The sequence below is a fragment of the Spinacia oleracea genome, chromosome 4 (assembly GCF_020520425.1).
Source record: "Spinacia oleracea cultivar Varoflay chromosome 4, BTI_SOV_V1, whole genome shotgun sequence".
NCBI lineage: Eukaryota > Viridiplantae > Streptophyta > Magnoliopsida > Caryophyllales > Amaranthaceae > Spinacia > Spinacia oleracea.
The window spans coordinates 166559473-166580436 of NC_079490.1; the positions used below are offsets into that span (position 1 = coordinate 166559473).

A 20964-nucleotide genomic window follows, 5' to 3' on the forward strand; every position below is an offset into this window, starting at 1 on the left:
GTTTATGCTTAGCTTGAGCTAGTTGTCGTGTCAGGATCTATCGGACAATATGACTTATGAGTATTATTTTGGGAAAGAAATTGTTAGATTTCATGATCTAAGGTGGAAGAAAATCTTGGAGAAAGAGTAGGGAAGCCATTGAAGAAGGCTTGACTACGTGAGGAAGAGAGAGAGCTAAATAAAATGTGTTGTTTTATTATTTTTCAACTAACTGATGAATACAAATGGAGTGTTGTATATATACAAGCTACTAACAAATATAACAAACTTTTCTTGTACTAAGGAAAGTATAGAACAACCTAGTCAATCATTGACTTGCATCTTCATATGCAAGAGGGCAATCTCCAACATCCCCCCTCAAACTGGAAATGGTTGAAAAACATTTTCAGTTTGAACTAAAATTGTGAAAAGGCACCTTTGCAAACTGCAGTGTACCAATCCTTGTGAGCAGCCCTGGACTGGAGTTGAATGCTCATTTATCATGTGTAAACCCAGACGGCTTACCCCTAATGTGACCCATTTCATTTGAACTGGTCTTGAAACAAATTTTACTTAGCATTACACAAACCCTGCTCCACCCATAAACCTATGCACACAAACTGACTTCCCACAGTAACGGCAACAAAATCATCAGCATCAAGGTCCATCTTGGCATGAACCTGTTGAATATGATTCCTGATGTGACCGTACTGTTTTTGCAAAACAAAGAATTCACTGGTCCAGTAGTATATTTGGCTGGTCTTGAACTGAATGATCATGGAGTTTTCCTTTCGATAAAGTCCCTAATGAGAACTTCAGTGAAGAAAACTTTCTTGGAGAGGATCACTTGGTTCAGTTAACAAAGCAAAGTTCCATGATGGCTAGATGTTTGTTTAGTATGCCTAGGGATGATATGAAAAGAATTTCGAAAATGTCTTTAAAATGTTTAAGGATCATAGAATTCATGATCAAAAATTTAGAGAGGATATGTAAAGGTTCAGAGAAAAGAGTCAAATCAACTTCAGAGAAACAATTCAGAGAAAATAGGTTCAGAGAAACGATCAGAAAGCGAATCGATCTAACTGATCTAGGTTCAGAACAAAAAAAAAGGGGTTCAGAGAAACAATTCAGAACAAAAAGAAGACCTCAACCTCTGTTGGGCCACAGAACAGACCTCAACCTCTGTTGGGTCACAAAAAGACCTCTATGGGTCACAAAGAATAACCTCTAAATGAAGGATAATGTGTTTAAGAGGAAAAAAGTGAGAAATTCAGCTATGAAAAAGAAAGCTGAAGGAAGAAATTGATCAAAAAAAGAAACAATTTGACCCTTTGGGTCTTTTGAGAATTGACCACTTTGGGTTGAAACTGACCACTATGGGTAGGAAAGAGGACCACTGTGGGTCTGAAAATGACCTCTATGGGTCTGAAAGAATGAGCCACAATAAACCAACCTCCATCATTCAACAACCAACCTCCATCATTCAACAAAACACTCATACTTCAATTCAATGTTTAATCAAGAACTACCCAAATCCAAGATTAACCAGAATCTTAAACTACAACAACATCTTAGAACAACATTCAAGAATTAGGAACAAACACCACACATACTGAATCGAAACAGGTAAATCTTACTGAGAATCCGTTGCGTGCTACAACCAATGGTGCTGCGCCAACAAGTGTGAGCTATTTCTGGGCAGAAGCAAATACAGAGGGTTGAGGCAGAATAACTACAGTAATCGCAACAACAGTAATGTGATTAGAACTCCCTGTTGCTGGAAAACCTCCCGGCGATATATTATAACGCCGACGGCGAATATTTCGGGATTGAATCACTAATTTGAAGTGTGTATTCGGCAATTATATCGAAATGTAGGACTCGAATTCGAAATCAGGAGAGAGTAATGAATCACCGATTGGGGCACCGAAGAGGTCGGTGTGTGAACGCGGTGGGTGTGATGGTGGTGCTAGATCTGCTGACGCCATTGCAAACACATGAAATTGATCGAAAATCTTTGAGAACCACCCATAAAACCACCGAAAACACTAACAAAAAAACGCCACAATGAGAAGCCGATAAATCCTTCGATCAAAAACGTCAAAGAACGCAGAAACACATCAAGAATCTATCAACAATTTTTCAGATTCTTGCAAACACACAAAATCTTCAAGAACCCTAAAATTTGGGGAAAACTCAAGAATCAAAAATCATTTGATTCAAGGCTTTAAAGAAAATTTACGAGAGAAATTATGAGATATTAGGGAGAATTAAAACCCTAATTCGTCGAATTTTGACCCAATTCGAGCAGAATTTCAGAGCAGCAAATTTTGGGGAAAAAGAAATTGATGAGTTGATTTGAACGAAAATATTATGCGGAATTGAAGAGCCGAGATCGTTCCCGCTCTGATACCATGTTAGATTTCATGATCTAAGGTGGAAGAAAATCCTGGAGAAAGAGTAGGGAAGCCATTGAAGAAGGCTTGACTACGTGAGGAAGAGAGAGAGCTGAATAAAATGTGTTGTTTTATTATTTTTCAACTAACTGATGAATACAAATGGAGTGTTGTATATATACAAGCTACTAACAAATATAACAAACTTTTCTTGTACTAAGGAAAGTATAGAACAACCTAGTCAATCATTGACTTGCATCTTCATATGCAAGAGGGCAATCTCCAACAGAAATTAAGATAATACCCTTGTACGATGTAGTTTACAAGTCGTAATTAACTATGTTGTGCATGGTTTGTAATTTGTAGCTCAGCAAATTAGTACTAGTTTGTTACCGTCCATGAGATGAGTCACATGTGCATGCATGTGTTGTGGTTAATATACTACGTACGTACGTATTCAAATTCGTTTCTCATTTTTCTTCACGCCCTTATATTTTCATAGTCATGATCTTTAAATTAGTTTGGTATCAAACTTGACTATAATTGTTTCTAATTACTACGTATTCTATTATAAATTAATATTAATTTAAAAAATACACACTAATAAGAATGTTTAAATATACAAAGTAATGCATAATTGGAATAATATAGCATGTAATTTGTACTCGTACAAAATTAAATAAGAGTTCGCCCGTAATTAGTGATAGCATTTGCTAAATCTAACCCTTAAATATAATAGTAAAGCAATTAATCCTGAAAAAAAGGAAATAAAAGGACCCAAACGGCAATACGTAATAGCCTTGTTTTGTTCATTTGTGGATACGAGATGTTGGCAAAATAATGGAGCTTTGGTGCATTACTATTTTGGTGTTGTATTTAGTTTGTCTTTATGATGTTAGTTCACCCAAAATAAGTACTAGTAATTCACAACCAAGTGAAAATGTGTGGCCTCCCTAACAAAATGAAAAGCGTGAACATTCTTGGCATTTAATTTGCGATGCTCTAAAAATGAATCGTGTCCTATTATTATAAAAAAAAGGGTCGGTAAGAACTACTTTAATTTATAACACAAGACAAATTTACAAAAAATTATGGCATTTAATTTTGCGATGCTCTAAAATGAATCGTGTCTTATTATTATAAAAGAAGCTAGGGATCGATAAAAACGGCTTAATTTATTACATAAGACAAAATTACGGACATCCTAAATAATTTAATGGGGGTAGGTATTTCTAAAAGATGGGAACATCTTAATTTTTTTCCTTATGATTTGGAGATGGTATTACAAATTTAAAACTTCGTACAATAAAACCAACCCTATTGAATTGAATTAAAATTGAACTAAAATGAAAATAAAATAAAATAAAATGGCCTGAATACGTGGCAGACCGGCCTCGTAACTTAGAAGAAAGACTTGGGAGAGAAGGAAGGATAACGTGGCGGCTGAAGAATAAAGATGGATTAAAAAACAAAATACTAAAAATAGAAGCCAATAGCATGGACCGTTGACCTTTGAGACCAAGTTTAGACTTGAGAATTTCAGTTATAGTGTGAAACATATTAACGAGGTTTGTCTCACTCCCTCTCTAATTTCAAACATGATCTTTGCATTATGTAATATTGATGCACCATTTTTTATCCATTTCTTATCCCTACCTTTTTTAATTAAATACTTCTTATTATGCGAATGAGCCACGAAAACAATAAAAATTATAAATGGGTACATAAAATCGAACTTAAAACCTATTGTACATATACATTCAGTTTTCCCACTAGGCCAATATATTATTGATTTTTTTTAATTAAATAATACATAGTGAATTACGGAGTAACATTTTAACTTTATACTATTTCATCTATTGGCTTTAGCCCACTTAATTTAAATTAATTAAAACACTCCGTGTAAAAAACGTACTATATGTAGTTATATTATAAGTTAATTAGATTATGGTCAATGTATATTATTAAATTTTGTAATATTTACTAATTGAAAAAGACTAATGATTCAAACTTTTTTGATGTGTCAAATGTTAATTCTCTATCGTGAAATAAAAATATTGCAACTATTTTAAAACAAAGGAAGTAATATTCTAGAAAATTTTCAAATAACAAGGCATAAAACGTTTATAGTGGAATGTTACACATATAAACTCAAAGATAAATAAAACTAAATAAATGATAATGACTTCAAACCACATCATCCGCTTAATTAATCGGCTCAACTAAAATTTTCATCCCCTCAAAAAAAAAAAAACAACTATTTTCATGTTTGACCTAACCATAATGTTTTTGTTTTTTGACAAAGATTTCATGGAAAGAAAAACTACTCCGTATTATGTAGTACGTAGTACAACCTAACAAACTAGAAGAGACCAAAATCCAAGCCGCATACTAAAACCGGGAAGTGATAAATCCAAGAAAATTTTTACTTCTTTCAAGGAAATCCACATTTTTTCAAAGATGATTTCCTTGGAAGAAGTGAATTATTCCTTAGATTTATCATTTTCCACTAAAACCATTATGGTCATGGTTGTAAATGTAACCATAATGTTGTTTTACAAAGTAAGAATCATTATTGTTTTAGGTAGGTAAGGTAATTTAAATTAGTTAATCCAAACAGATAAACATGATGTCGATCTTCTTTCTGGCCGGTCCCTAGCGGATCGGGTAAGGGGAGGGGGGAAAAAGGATAAGAGACTTTCCACCTCTAAAGTTTATGCGGCGAGATTTCTTTATAAGTTACGACTTACGAGACTTGTATGTGAACTTACTTTGTAGTGAAGAGTGGTTCGCAAAATCTTTACTATATATATATTAGAAGGGGTTTATATTACAGTCTATACGCCACGTGACACTCTACTAAAGATTTCATTATATGTCATTCACATACATATATACTTACAGTATAAAATTGAAACATGGTTAGTGTAGGAATCAAATTAACCCATGACCTCATGTTTAAACAGTAAGGACTTAACCATTGGGCTACTATACATAAGAAAATTTAATCAAAGACTTACCCAATTATAAATTTCATATAAAAATCATAAACATAATGCATGTAATAACCCGAGACGTAGCTGATGGTTGGAGCCCCAAGATTAGTTTTATATTCTATCATATTCCAGTCTGAAAATGGGTTTGATTTGATTTTTTCAAGTTGTTAACCAACTTCCATACCAGTCTTAGTAACTTGAGCTTCAATTTTCTCATCATGGGAAGGAAAAATTGCACCCTTAGCCACCTTTATTTGGTAGTACAATTCATTTTCAAAGGAAATTTGGTATATATTCCACATTTCAGATAAATGAGTTATACGAAAATTTCAACCAAAAAGCACAAATTTTCTCACTAATTTTTTAATTTTTTTGTGTTTGGACAAGTCAATGAAATACTTAAACTCCCGTCAAAAAAAAAAAAAAAAAATACTTAAACTAATTAAGCTTATCTAATGCAGTGGGAATGTGGAATTCAATCTGATAGATCCTGTATTTGGTTAAATTATATAAATTTAAGGCACGTACATTTCCACCAACATTTATATTTATTGACAAATTACAAATACGTACATGTGCGTTTTATGCAACTTCGCTTATACTTCGTATATCATATTTTGAAATCCCTAATTACTATAAACTCTCACGAATAAATTGATTGATTTAGTCAATGAAAATTCGATATTTAAAACTATTACGATAATATCATCAATATAAGGATTATAATTACAATTTAATTATTTCAAAAATTAAGGAGGGACCACTATAAGAATTTTTATCTTTAACGACAACCTAATTACGACGGGTTAAAAATCTCGTCACAAAAGCTTTTTTCGACGGGGCTAACAACCAAACAATGACGGGTATAACCGTCACAAATGTCTTTTACGACGGGTTTACGACAAATTTAAGACGGGATTTCTATTAACGACGGCCCTCTTTTATGACAGGTTCGCGACAGGAAATCCCGTCGTTAATCAACGATTATTGGCCTTTCGCGACGGGATTTCCCGTCGTTAATAGTACCATTTCTTGTAGTGGACTGTTGTATCCACGTATCCTCTTGTTGTCTTTGTATCGAAACTACTACTCCGTACGTATGATCTAAACAAGGGTATGTTTGATTCAAGTTATTTTAATTTTAATTCAAATAAAATAACCGGAAGGTTTTTCAATGGCTACAAAGAAAAGGTAGCCACCATAATAGTATTCAATCTTGACCATTTATTATTGAGAGACCAATCGTGTCCATTCATTGCTTTGACTTAAAAAAAATAGATAAAAGAAATAAAAAATTTAAAAAACAAAAAAAATATGTTTTTGAAATTAAAAACGTTTTTTCTTTCTTCCTCTGTATTTTTATTTTTTTAAAAAAAACTGCCTTTTACCCCAAAAGAATAAAAATGTCCGCAAAACCAGAAAACCTCCATTAAAATCAACAATTACTATCTTTTCTAATTTTTATAAAAGAGTATAATCATTCTTTAAGTCTTTCATCAATTAATGATTGTATTTTAGAAGAAATCATCATCACCCAGTTCATCCATTAATGATAACAATAATAATTATAATAATATCATATCTTCTTTCCACTTGATTTTCTTGAAACTTTAAGAAATAAAATGAGAAGAGCAAACAAGAAGTAAATCATAAAATTAAAAATGAAACAAATTATTGGGTCATGAAAGCTTGAAGTAGCTCTTTTTTTTTTAATAGTAGGTTGAAGAAGCTAGAAAATGTATAATTTAATTTACCCGTGTTCCCGTAACTGATTATAAATTGACCTTCCTAATTTGTTATTTTAATTTAATTTAAAACTATTTTTTATGTTTTTATTTTTTTAGTCAATTAAATGAATGGTCTGGATTTAATACTAAATATCAAGGTTTAGATTTGAAGATTATAGTGGCTACAGTTTTATTGTAGCCATTGTAAAATTATCCAAAATAACCTTATTATATAAAATAAATTTAAATAGAAGTTTAGACAAAATAAGTTTCAAACATACTACGGAGTAATTAAGATAAAGTTAGGCCCTGTTCTATTTGACTTAGTTTGACTTATTTCAGACAAAATAAGTTCAGATAACTTCAGATAATATAAGTTCAGCAAAAATATGTTTTTTTTAGACATTTCCACACAAAAACAAGTTTATTTCAGATAACATAAGTTCTTTTCAGGTAAAATAAGTTCAGATAAGTTCAGATAAGTACAGTTAAGTTCAGATAAGTTCAGTTAAGTTCAGATAAGTTCAGATAATATAATTTTAGTCAAAATAAGTCCAATAGAACGGAGCCTTAGTATTATGATAAAAAATAATTAAGTTGTATCAAGCAGACCCTAATTTTTCCTAAAGTTGGTTTTAATACTCCGTAATAATCATGCAGTAGTGTTGATAATCTATACTATAATGTGAATATAAATTATGGAGTAGTACTATACGTTTCTAAGTTTGCATTAGAAAGAAAACATTCACATGCAATATAATTGATTCAAATAGTCAAATTTACGGATAATACCATTACACATAAATAAGTACGTATGACATCTATCATTTGATCGATAATTCTTATTAAAAGTCGATAATTGAAATAAATTATGATGATGCCTTACTTCTCCGAACTAAATTGCTTCCCATGCCAATTACGTTGTTGTTCATTAAGTTGTTGATCTATGAAAATTTAAAAGTCGGTTACTCCAAAACAAAATTGACCTAGCACCCAAACTAAAAGTAATCACGTATTCACGTCTACTATACATTGCCAACATTTTGTTCCTTCTTTCTGTTTAGCACATGTAATTACTGCCTTTGTACTTGTATGGTAAAATAAAACTACAATTAAAATTTATTTCGTACTACATATGATTACTCTCTCTGCCTCTAATTTTTTATTTTTTTATTTTTGTGTGCGAATGAGCCACAACGACGGGGATGAGAATCGATCCCAGGATCACTTGAAATCGAGAGAAAAACTCTAATCAACTGAGCTATCCCCCAGGACCCCCACTCTCCCTGCCTCTAAATAATAACAATACCTTATAAATATTATCCATTATTTCTAAATTTATTACTCCATGGATTAGTTTTACAATGTAACTTTTCGATATCTATATATATTATTATTTATATATATTACTGAGTAATACCCTTGGCGATACTAGCTTCTTATTAAGGATCTCTTATTTGTACGTCTTGGTCTAAATGAGTCATGAGGCTCACAAGATTAGTACTCCGTACAAATTACAAATAAATCGGAGAAAAGAGAATCAACCATATGACCTACATTATCTTAATGCATTAATGCATGAAATTGTCTTCTTTACCCTAAGTTAGTGAATAATTATCAAACAATTACGGAGTACTATTTTAATTAACTCAATTGTTCTACAATACGGAGTATGTATTTTGTATTTTGCTATATAAATAAATGATAAAGGATTGAAAATTGAAATGACTCTAACACGAGCGTTATTGTAGATATTGAATTACTCCACTTTGCCCCCACTTAAGTTTATTTACGTACACATTTGTATTGTTATTATTATTTTAAATAAATAAAAGTGTAATGTGTAAACCAAAAAATTGTTAAAAGTCAGAATTTCCTATCTTCTAAAAGAAGGAAAAAATAAAGTCAGAAAAAAGGAAGTCTTTAATAATTAAACCTCCAGGTCATGTAGACATGTAGCCATTCAAGAAACTCAAACTAAATAAAAAACATCCATTTAAAAACAATAACGATTCATAGTTTCCCACGTGTCCCATAACCCCACGTCCCTACCCACCTTGTATCTACCTCCATGGCTCCATCCCATGTCTTTCCTTTCCCTATTTATACACCCTTCTCCCCTTCCTTTACCCCAATTTAATTCTCTCCAAAAACAACAACAACAAAAATTCTCTCTTAACAAAAACACAACACAAATTAAACACATTATTGACACACCACTAAAATTCCCAAATCCATTTCTGGTTCACTTGGATTACATGCGTACTACAACAATGTCTCCAGTCGAGATGAGACTCGAAGATTATAACCAGAATAACAGTAAATCCTCTCGGAGAAGACGAGTTAATTTCCGGCAACTCCTTCAACACTCTTCCGAGGAAGAAACCGAAGACACCCGCCACTCGTATTCGAGTGGCAGACCCAGTAATGCATCAGCGGAAACTTTGTCGACCAGTAGCAACAGCCCAAGATTAAGTAGTTTCAACTACACAGATGAGAACTATTCCAGTAGTAATTCTCCTAACCACAACAATATCATGTCATCCTCTCCTTTACACCAATCATCCTCACCTTATCTTAAATCACCATGGATAAAATTATCCCCTCACCATCACCAGTACCCCGCTACACCCAATAATACAACGAATGATCATACGTACTTTTCCCGAGGGAGGAAGTGTTTAATCGGGTCTCTTCTTCGAGAAGAAGGACACGTGTACTCCCTCGCGGTAAAAGATGCGATGTTGTATACGGGTTCTCAGTCCAAGAATATTCGGGTTTGGAGAAACTTCCAGGATGCGGGCGGGTTTAAGTCCGGGAGTGGGTTGGTTAAAGCGATAGTTATTTCAAAAGATAACCAAGTGTTTACCGGTCATCAAGATGGGAAGATCCGGATATGGAACCCGAGAGGGAAGCGGGTTGGTACGCTTCCGAAGCTCGGGGATTATATAAGGAGCTCCATTAACCCGAAGAACTACGTCGAGGTAAGGAGACACCATAAAGTACCTAAGATACGACATTTTGATGCGGTTTCGTGCATGAGCTTGAATGAGGAGTTTGGGTTGTTGTATTCGGGTTCGTGGGATAAGACGATAAAAGTGTGGAGGTTATCCGATGGGAAGTGCATGGAGTCGTTCGAGGCGCATGATGATGCGATAAACTCCATTGTAGTCGGGTTTGACGGGCTTGTGTTTTCGGGCTCGGCGGACGGGACGGTGAAGGTGTGGAGGAGGGAGTTGGATGGGAGAAGTGTAAGACACGTCCTTGTTAGGACGTTGTTGAAGCAAGAAAATGCTGTTACGGCGTTGACGGTGGCAGCAGCGGCGGAGGAGGAGAGTGGTGGATGGGTGTTGTACGCGGGGTCGTCGGATGGGTTGGTGAATTTTTGGGAGAGGGATGAGGAGGAAGGGTTGGTGTACGGAGGGGTGTTGAGAGGGCATAAGTCGGCGGTTTTGTGTTTGGCTACGGCGGGGAGTTTGGTGTTGAGTGGGTCCGCCGATAAGACTATCTGTGTTTGGAGGAGAGAAGGTGATGGGGACCACTCTTGCCTCGCTGTCATGTCGGGCCATAGTGGGCCCGTTAAGTGTTTAGCCGTTGAGCAAGATGATGACGATAATGATGACGTTGATCAACGCCGTGAGTGGGTGGTGTATAGTGGTAGCTTGGACAAGTCAGTCAAAATATGGCGCGTGTCTGAGGACGCGTACGATGAAGAATGAACGCGTTTGGTTTTGAACTGAATTTTGATTGCGTGTGTGCATGATTCTAACTTTTCAAACGTGTGGTGGCGGAAGCGTGGAGCACACGCGCCGCCGTGGTGGTGGCTTAGCATTTCTAGAAGCAAAGAAAAAAGGGTGACTGTGTTGGTATGTGGAAAGAGAAAGCGACCGGTCACCGACCCGTTTGGAAGTGCGGAGCACGGTGGGAATCCAAGAGAGCCAAAGGGAAATGAATGGCTATTGGTCCCCTGTGGCAACGTTACAAATGTTTATTTATTTTTTGATATGGATTTGAAAAGATGCAACATTAATTGTATAGTTAATAAAACAAACCAAATTATGGATTAATTAAATAGCTGCCAAATCTTTGGATGTTAAGATCGCTTTCTGAGTGTTACTCTTGCCATAAACTAGAAGAAAAGGCATATGAAATGGTGTGTTGTACATGTGTTTAAGAATTTATGTATTTGTCCGTTTGTTAATTTGTGGCTATTTTGTTTTCTGTAAGTAAAGATCGATAAGATAAACAGCCTAATTGAACCGACTCATATCCCATCATTTATACGCGATTGTATAGGGCACGGCCCAGTTTCTTTTATTACTTTGTTCATTTGTTCATTAAAGTATATACTAATATGTAAAAGTTATTTGGTTTGATTCTTGGTTGTGAATGGAAGATTAGGTTGCTTGATTCTGCATGACAGTAGAGCGGATTTGGTCAAAAAAATGGAACCTAATTATGCAAAATCAAATCAGGGAGTACGGAGTATTTTATAAGGATTATGTTTTGGAAAATTTAATGAAAATAATGTTAGCTTTTTGCCTACCTATTTCTTTTGGATTAAGTCGGCGGTCTATAACGGAAACCATAACATGGGAATAGCTTTAAATCGATGTCAACGGATTAGATAATACGGATTAAGCATCTAGATTTATTCATATTCAGTTTTCTTAAAGTAGAACTTGCCTAAAGGTTGAATTTGGACTAGAAATAGAGCTTAATTAACTAGTCAAGTTCATTAGCTTGAATGATATTACAATTTGTGGCGATAAGAATTGCAAATCATCTTATAGTGTCAGGCCACAAACAATACGTAAAGAAGGTACCTATTGCGAGGTGACTCGATCTATAACCAGATAGTTAAGAGTCGACTCTAAAAAAGGTTTTTTCTAGTAGTGGTAGCTAGCTAGATTATTTATCAACCTGGCCTTATTGGGACAATATGTGTTGTTGCATGTAACTTGATAACATCTAGTGAGGAAGAGGCAACACTAAAAATCGATCAGTTGAAATTGAAATGCCCTACTCCTAGGGCTAGGCGGACAAGAGCCCGACCCCAGCAAAGAGACAAAGCGAGGAGTTTCTAACCAGGTTTTAATGTCCTCCCACGGCGGGCACTAAGCACTACAAGAAAATCGTGAATTTGCGACTGAACAAAGTAGTCGCAAAACCCCTATTTTCCGTCGCTAAAATTAATTTGCGACAAATGCGCCTAGAATTTGGATGGTCGCAGAAACCCTTGTCGCAAATCTATTTTTGCGACTGGTTACGCGTTGTCGCAAGCTTTTGCGACAGACCTGCGACAACTTTGCGACCAATATTTTGCGACTAGTTTTAAAAGTTCGGCGACTACCGTAATTGTCGCAGTATTGGCGACGGATATTTGCGACGGCTTTGCGACTGATATTTAGTTTTTTTGCGACCAACCATTTAGTCGCAGAAATTTAATTGTTGTCGCTAATACTGTTCCACGTTTTGGAGACCACCTTATTGCGACTAAATTATTTAGTCGCAAAAATAAATTGCAGTCGCAAATAACTGCTACTATTTGGAGACTAATAATTTTTGCGTCTGCCATCTCCGTCGCAAAAATCAGTTATGTAGTAGCAAAATATTTGATTATTCATATCAACCTATATAAAATAAATGCTTGTATAACTACATTCAGAACTACATATAGAATAACCTGAATATTTCATGATTTTTCATTCACTAGATAAATTGTTCAAATACATAGTTTTGAACCTTACCACTAACGGTTTCAAGAATCACCTCCTAAAATGTATTAGACATTTACAAAATACCTCCAAAATGATCATGTTAGTCCTTTACAAAATTACCTCCAAAATGGGCACACAACTAATGACATTCACAAAATTACTCCAAATCGAGCATGTTAGACGTTCACAAAATTACCTCCAAATGAGCAAGCTAGTTATATTCACAAAATGACCGTTCCAAATCATCACTCCAAAGCAAAAAATTCAACCAAGTCTTGTAGCATGTGTGACGTATGAGGAACCTTGTCCCGATGGATCCCTATGGGTCATGAAAGCCGGTAAGAGTAGTGTTAGGAGTAGGAGTAATGGTAGGAGTAGCGGTTGAATTACGCCGAACAGAAAGGATTATTGCTGCCATCTCCCTCATCTCTTTCTGCCATTCGGCCTTTTCAATCTTATAGTTTTCAGCAGTTTCTCTAGCCAAATTTAAGCTTTCCGATGCCAGTTTTTGGGCTTCCGCTGCCACTTTATGGGATTCCACTGCCACTTTTTGGGTTTCTTCTACCATCTTCTTTAATTCTTCAACTTGAGAGCTTAATTGAGAAGTAATGGAAGGTGTAGAAGGTGATGCAGTAGAGTGAGAAGAAAGATGCTTGCAATACATATGTGAAGCACTCCCTAAACCATAAACTTTGCCTTTCTTTTTCCCACCTACAACCTCTAGGTATAAATCGTTCGGGTCTACCTCAATTCCTTTACTCTTACATGCCTCCAGTTTGTCATTATATTCTTCCTGTATTAAAATGAACAAATAAATGGTTAGGATAAACTCAAACCAGCTTAAAGAAACTTGGACTACGTTGAGAATATTTCTAGAACACTGCATTAAGATAGCCGCTGGGAATTTAAAGAGTCGATTTATTGCGCACAATATTTGATGAAAGATTTCCACTCCAAAGCTTCAATATTTACTAAATATTCCACATTCCAAGCAAACATCTTTATAATGTCTGATAACTCAAAAGAGTGAAATACTATAAACTTAATAGTGTTATGCAAGATCAGAACAGTTTAGAACAGAACATAACATAACTAAGCTGTTCTGATCAGATCAGAACTGTTTAGAACAGAATAGAACAAAGCAATTCTGATTAGTTCTAATCTGATTTGAACATAATTAATCAATTCTAAAATTTGTTGAACACCGCCAAAAGAACAATAGGAAGCCAATGCAGTAGCACCTCAAAAAGTCAACACATGCCAAAGTTGACCATATTGTCATAAACGGCAAAAAACACTAGCATAAGAGCTGTGAGTTAATAGTCAACTGAGAAAGAGGGAGGGGGGGGGGGGAATTTCCAACACAAGACGACCTCACAAAGAGAAAGAGAGAGGGAGAAATGAAAGATGACGTTAAGGAAGTGAAAAACACAAGTAATTACAAATAAGGTGCGAAAATCATTACCATGATTTCAATTGCCTTTTCACCAATCAAATCAGTTTCACCCTCGTCACCCACGGGAATAGAATGTGTCTTCTCATAAACATCAGCAGCGGTTGGTAAAACTCCATTGTTAAGGCTCGCCTTAAAATAAAGGAAGTTATTAGAGTTTTTAAAAATAACAAAGAAAAGGCAGGGAAAATGTAATGAAGAAAATGAAGAAAATAATAATTGTTTATGCAGTACTTATAATCCCCAATAAAATGCATGCCTTAACCCTTACAAGGATAAAAAAAATCAATGAACAAGTTAAAAGTAACAGTCTCTTACCATTTTTGCAACGACCATAGGAGTAGAAATGCTACCTTGACGATGGCCAGGGTCAAAACTATCTTCAGTTTGGCCAGATAATCTATTAGCCTTGGCTCTCTTAGAACGTATCTTAAATTCTGGATCTTCCCGCCTCTTCATATATGCAGCCCGAACATCACCAAGCATGAAATCAATATCCTTATGAATAGGAATACTAGCAACTTTGTTCATTGTATCCCTTAGGCGATCCGAACATTTTGCATCAAAATCTTTCCTAGCCTTAATATTGAACTCAGGTCTCCAAGTATATCCACGCTGCACAAATAGAAAAAGGAAAAAGTATCCAAAAACAACAAAGTCAACTAATGTCAACCTTCTGACTAAACTACCTTTAACAACAATATTTGTCCTTCGTCAAAGTCAGAACTGAGATTACAATATAAACTAGCTCGTGAAGGCACAAGGAAACATGTATACATAGATGAGATACTAAATAGTGAGAATTAAAATATAGATGCAGTTGCTATTTGTTTAAGGAGGCATTTGTTATATTTTTTTGAACAATGTGCAGAATGCAAGCTAAAACAATAAAATGTACCTTAAACTCATTGAACCAGCGATCCTTCACCACAAGTGGCACCTCCTTATAGTTCAAGTAAGGGTAATTGTAGTGCGCTTTCCAAGCCTTCGTGACACAACCAGCAACTCCATGATTGCAAAACCTAGTGGAAGAAGAGTTAAGTATCACATCAACAGAACAATCATTCCATGTGATATGGACAATAAATTTCATGTACAAATAATTATGACTCACCATAACCCATCAGGTGTCAGCTCAATCTTTCCCTGCTCCAGCCCATCAATTTGCGGTGGCGGTGGCGGTGGCGGTGGCGGTGGCGGTGGAGGTGGAGGTGGAGAAGGTGGTAATGGTTGTGTAATCATATAAGTGCTCCGACCACCGCCTCGACCTCGACCACTTTTCGAAGCTCTCATGAAACCCTTCATTGTCAAAGAACTAGAAAATACATGCTCATAAATCAAGTTATAAAGTTTAATAATACAATATAATAAAAACAAATGAAAATAAAATACATAAATAAATGATTCACATATAACAAAAATCAGCTCAAAAATAATTCACATATTTTCCATCAAACAAATAAGCTTAAACATGATTCACATATTAAAAACATTATCGAACAAACAAATAATCTCAAAACATGATTCATACAAATAAACATTGTTTACCAAACCAAATAAGCTCTTCGGGAAATGCATTACCATCAATTTGACCAAGAGCATCATGAACCATGTCAACGTAAGGATTAGGTGCCTCATATGATGGTTTTAAAGAAGCGAAATCCTCCCCGTGACAAACCCATTCAAAGTAGTTACTCAAGAATCCATATTTATACAAATGTTGCCTAGCACCATCAAGATCTAAAAATGCAATGTTCCTACACTTAGAACATGGGCATCTAATCTTTGAAGATTCTTGAAAATCACGGTGTTGCTTAGCAAAGTCAATGAACCCTCGCACGCCATCTATGAACTCTTTTCTTAGTAAGCGACCTTCACGTCTCTCATACATCCATTTTCTATCCAACCTCTCCATGACTCTGAAATGACATAATAAATTATAGGACATAATACGACATTTTCCCTTACAAGTAGTATATTATTAATATATAACTTAGCGTGATAGTTTCCACCAATTACAAGATAGAAATCAAATCTAAACCACCCCCATTAACTAATTAAATTATAAAAAACGTGTATTAGATATTTAAGTATAAACTAGTAGCTTAAGTTTAAATAAAAAACAAGTACAGAGTATTGGTCTACAAAGTATTAGTCTTAATGGGTATATTTAAATTTAAATAAAAAACAAGTACAAAGTATTAGTCTACAAAGTAATAGTCTACAAAGTATTAGCTTAAATTTAAATAAAAAACAAGTACAAAGTATTAGTCTACAAATTATTAGTCTTAATCGGTATATTTAACCCCCACTTGACTTGTTTTTTTTTGTAAAAAACGACTATATTATAAAAGTTGTAAAATTACTACTACAAAGTATTAGTCTTACATATAAGATGATTTCCATTCCAAAAATATAAAATCAAGTAGTAAAGCTACATAGACAAGAAATTAATAAACTAAAGTAGGCGTATATGAAACCAACTTGACAACATCAGTATATGAACTACCTAAAATGTTTGATTTTGAAGAAGCAGAAGTTGAATATAAACGGTTGGAATCTAGTGAACAACTGCCATAAAAGTTCAACAACAATTAGACAAACAATAGAGGGAATATGACTTCTAAACCCCAACAAATTCATATTTATTTAAATTAAGTTAACAATTAGGTGCTAATTAAACTCAAACTAAAACCCACAACCGCAGTTATGTACCAACCTCCAAAATAAAAATGTCAACATTTAAATTAAATTCGATTCCAGATTGTCATCTTTGAAGGAGGATCTTCCACTAATCAAAGTCTCTAAATTCAGAGTTCTTTTGTCTAATTCAAACCGGAGTTCAGTACCAACCCAAAAATTCATGTGTATTTAAATTAAATTACAAATTGGCTACTAATTAAATTCTCTAAGTTCAAAGTTCTTGTTCTAATTACAAACTACAGGCCTCCTAATCCACGCTAGAACGACTCTAATTCACTCCTACACTTGCATAAAAACAACTCAATTTTATACTACCAAACCCTAAACTACGAAATTCAGTAAAGTGAGCAATTTAGACTTACTTGGTCGCAAACACGGTGCTGGAGAAGATGACAGAGTTTTGATGACACAACGGAGACGTGGGACGGCGAAGATGTGGGGCGGAGATGTAGGGCGGAGATGTTGGGCGGCGGGGATGGAAATGAAGTTGAGGGAAAACCCTCCGTTATGCGAAAATGAAAGAAAGGCAGAAGGTAAGATATTTTGTTAATTTTTAACAATATATTAAAAAACAAGTTGGCGACTGCTATAATTGTCGCACATCGTAGTCGCAATAGTTGTTTTAAAAAAAGTTAATTAATTCAGGTTTGTGCGACAACGATTTAGTGGCAGAAATGGGACATCAGTCGCAAGTTCGCGACGGCGTAGCGACCTGTGCTAATGTAGTCGCAGTTTTTACGACCGCTTGTCGCTTTCAATCGCTAAAATTTATTTAGCGACTAAATTTTTTATCCGTCGCAAATAATAGTCGCTAAAACGGATATTTCTTGTAGTGAAGGTAGTCATACATTAGCTAGCTTTGGCTAATAATAGCCACTCAACATTTTTTGTTAGATACTTATGAAACAATACAAGCCAATTGTTTAATCTGTTTTATTTAAATATACAAATACAACACGTCACAATCACATAACAATTAATTAAGTTGCAGCATGATGTATCTACCTCTAGGTGCGCCCTCTCACATTTTGCCCTCACGTGTTAAGTAAAAAATGCGATTTTTCTTTGATATCACTAATAAGCATAAAAATATTATTTGGTACACCTAAGACATTGTACTCCGTAATATAACATACGGAGTACATGTTATTGACTAACAAAATAATTAAATTCCAATAAATTGCAAAGTGGGAAATCCCATGCATGCATAGGAGATTAGGAGATATTCACGAGTCATGATTTACTGTTGTTTTATAAGGTACGTTAATGGTGCGCGCTTACAAAAATAAATATGGTCCCCTTATATTATACGGTTTTTTCATGAAATGCCCATGAGGTTTGCAATAATGCACCAAATACTCATGCGCGTTTCAAAATTCATAATATACCCCTATTTTTCATTAGTGTTCATATACTGCCCTTGGATTTAACGTCCGTTAGTCCACCGTTAGCATCATTTTACCTTTTTGCCCCTTACCGTCCTCCATCCCACCTTTTGCTGCGACACCTATGAATTCAACTTCCCTCTTTCGTCATCGTTCTTCTTCCACCCCAAATTTCTTCTCCTTCCTCTGCTTTCATCGTCTCTTCTCCGCATCCTCTTCTTTCTCTCTCCTTGAATCTGAAACTCCTTCCAACTTTTTTCTGCAAAACCTAGCTCTGAAGAACGTCATCCATGGCAGCAAACCCTAAATTCACCCTCATAATAATCTATCTTTATCGATTTTTCACTCAGATTTCAATGTATAAATTTCGCATTATAATACCATGATTAGGGAAGTTTCTCGTAATAATTTTCCCGCTGATGGGGTTGAATTTTATTGGAGGATGAGACGGGAGGGAGTAGTGTCAAATTGTCTTACTCTGTCGTTTTGTCTTGATTGTTGTACTGGGAATTTTGGCTTGATCGAGGGGATGTATATTCATTGGAGGGTTTTGGTTGATGGATATGTGAGAGATTGTGTTTTAATGACTTCTTTGATGGAATTGTATTCGCTGTGTGGGCTATATGATAGATGCATGTAAGGTGTTTGATGATATGCCTCAGAGAGAAAATGCAGGGTCATGTAACTCATGTATTCCAAATGTGGGAGTGTGGATGAAGTATATCGAATCTCCGAGAGAATGCCTGCAAAGAACTTGGCCTCATAGAGCTCGATGATTTCAAGGTTAAACAACGCAGCATATCTTGCGGTTGTATTTACAAAGAAGAAAGCAGTCCCCTTGGAAATCTTTCTAACTATTCTACGCATATTAGATGTAGGCCTTGTTTTTCTTTGTTCAAGTAGCCCTTGTTCTGTGGTTGGCCAGTGGCACCCCCCACCCTAAGGTATTCTTAAAATCAATGTAGATGCCTCGTGGGAGAAGGAGTCTTGGATGACAGGAACTTCAATAGTAGTCAGAAACTTCAAGGGACAATGGATGTTAGGGGCTTATCAAAAACGTTACTTACCTTCACCTCTAGTAGCTGAAATTTTTGCAATAAGAATGGGATTGATGGTGGCTAAGGAATAGGCATGGAGGATAGTTTACATTGTGTCTGATTGTAAACAAGTTGTAGGGATCATAAACTAGGAGGATACACATACAATGTGGTACTTCCTGTTTTAAGTTAATCTAAGCTTCTGCCAATTTCTACCAAAAAAAAGGTACGCCTTGTTCTTTATAGTTTACTCCTTCAAAAAATAGGAAAATTTGGTAATATTAATCCAACCTTTGTCCGGTTTTCTTTTATTAATCCCACCTACTACATATTTTTTAATAATCCCACCTTTACTACCCAACGACTTTTATTGGGCTTAAGTGACCGATAACCGGTGAAAAAATCATCGAGATGGTGATGAATTGATGATGATGACTGAATATATCGAGAGAGATTACTTCCACGTAGGGACATATTACCGCCTACTATAGGTTATGACGTGTTGGGCCCAATAAAAGTCGTTGGGTGGTAAAAGTGGGATTATTAAAAAATATGTCGTAGGTAGGATTAATAAAAGAAAATCGGCCAAAGGTTGGATTAATATTACCAAATTTTCCCAAAAAATAACTACCATGTCATTATGTTTAGATTTTGGCTACTAGATTCTAGATCAGTCCAATACAACGCTAAAAACTTATAAGTTCAAATGCAAATACAGACGAAATTCCACACCACAAACACACAATTACACAAACTCCACAATTTGGGTATTTGGTACAATAAGTTTAAAATAGGGGTATATTGTGCAATAAGTTTACAAATAGGTGTATTTGGTGAATTATAAACATGACTAAACGGAGGACTAACGGAAAGTCATAATAGGGGTATTTGGTGAACAGTACGGAAAATATAGGGGTATATTATGAATTTTGAAACGCACAGGGGTATTTGGTGCATTATTGCAAACCTCAGGGGCATTTCATGAAAAAACCGTATATTATATGGTTTTAACAACAACAAAAATGATTATGACCGTTAGCGGCTAACGAAGCCCTTACCATTCGTTTTGAGACTTTACAGCCACTCAAACACAAAAGACTAATATTAATTAACCTATTTCCTAGCTTAATTAGGTATTTATTTAATTACTAATTTAATTGATGTTTTTGTATCTTTATCTCTATACACTTTCGGTACCATACATAGAAACTTAACCTCTACATCAATCAACCTTTATTTTTCTGTTGTGTCTTTGTTTGGTTTCTAAGGCCGTAAATCGGCTTTTCGGTTTTGTTAAAGCGATAACTTAATTAAGAAAAAATAATTGGAGTATTTGATGAATTTTATTTTAATGTAAAAATGTATCTTCTTTTTGCCTACTTTGATCTTCAAAGTTAGCCGTTAATATATGCAGATATGCGCGCATGTGAAGTTATGCAATGAAAGTATGAATGAACTTTGAGCTCAAAAAAGGTTAGCTAATAAGCTACATAGCTTTCTAACTTTTTAGATTTCCTTAGCTTGCAACATTATATTGTATTATTGGAGTTAGAATACGTTGCCTTGAT

At 35.0% G+C, this 20964-nt stretch overlaps 2 protein-coding genes across 2 annotated transcripts; one reads left to right on the forward strand and one right to left on the reverse strand.

Annotated features, from left to right (window-relative positions):
* The first annotated feature begins 9217 nt into the window (after positions 1–9217).
* LOC110790386 (protein JINGUBANG) lies at positions 9218–11299 on the forward strand. The gene has a single exon (XM_021995171.2). The coding sequence runs from the start codon at positions 9357–9359 to the stop codon at positions 10815–10817; it is 1461 nt and encodes a 486-aa protein (XP_021850863.1). The 5' UTR covers positions 9218–9356; the 3' UTR covers positions 10818–11299.
* Positions 11300–12781: 1482 nt separating this feature from the next.
* On the reverse strand, positions 12782–17625 carry LOC110793871 (uncharacterized). The gene is made up of 6 exons (XM_056842324.1): positions 17337–17625; positions 15386–15586; positions 15170–15293; positions 14590–14886; positions 14284–14403; positions 12782–13611 (listed from the first exon to the last, which is right to left on the reverse strand). The coding sequence occupies exons 2-6, from the start codon at positions 15574–15576 to the stop codon at positions 13138–13140; spliced, it is 1206 nt and encodes a 401-aa protein (XP_056698302.1). The 5' UTR covers positions 15577–15586; positions 17337–17625; the 3' UTR covers positions 12782–13137.
* Between the last annotated feature and the right edge of the window lie 3339 nt (positions 17626–20964).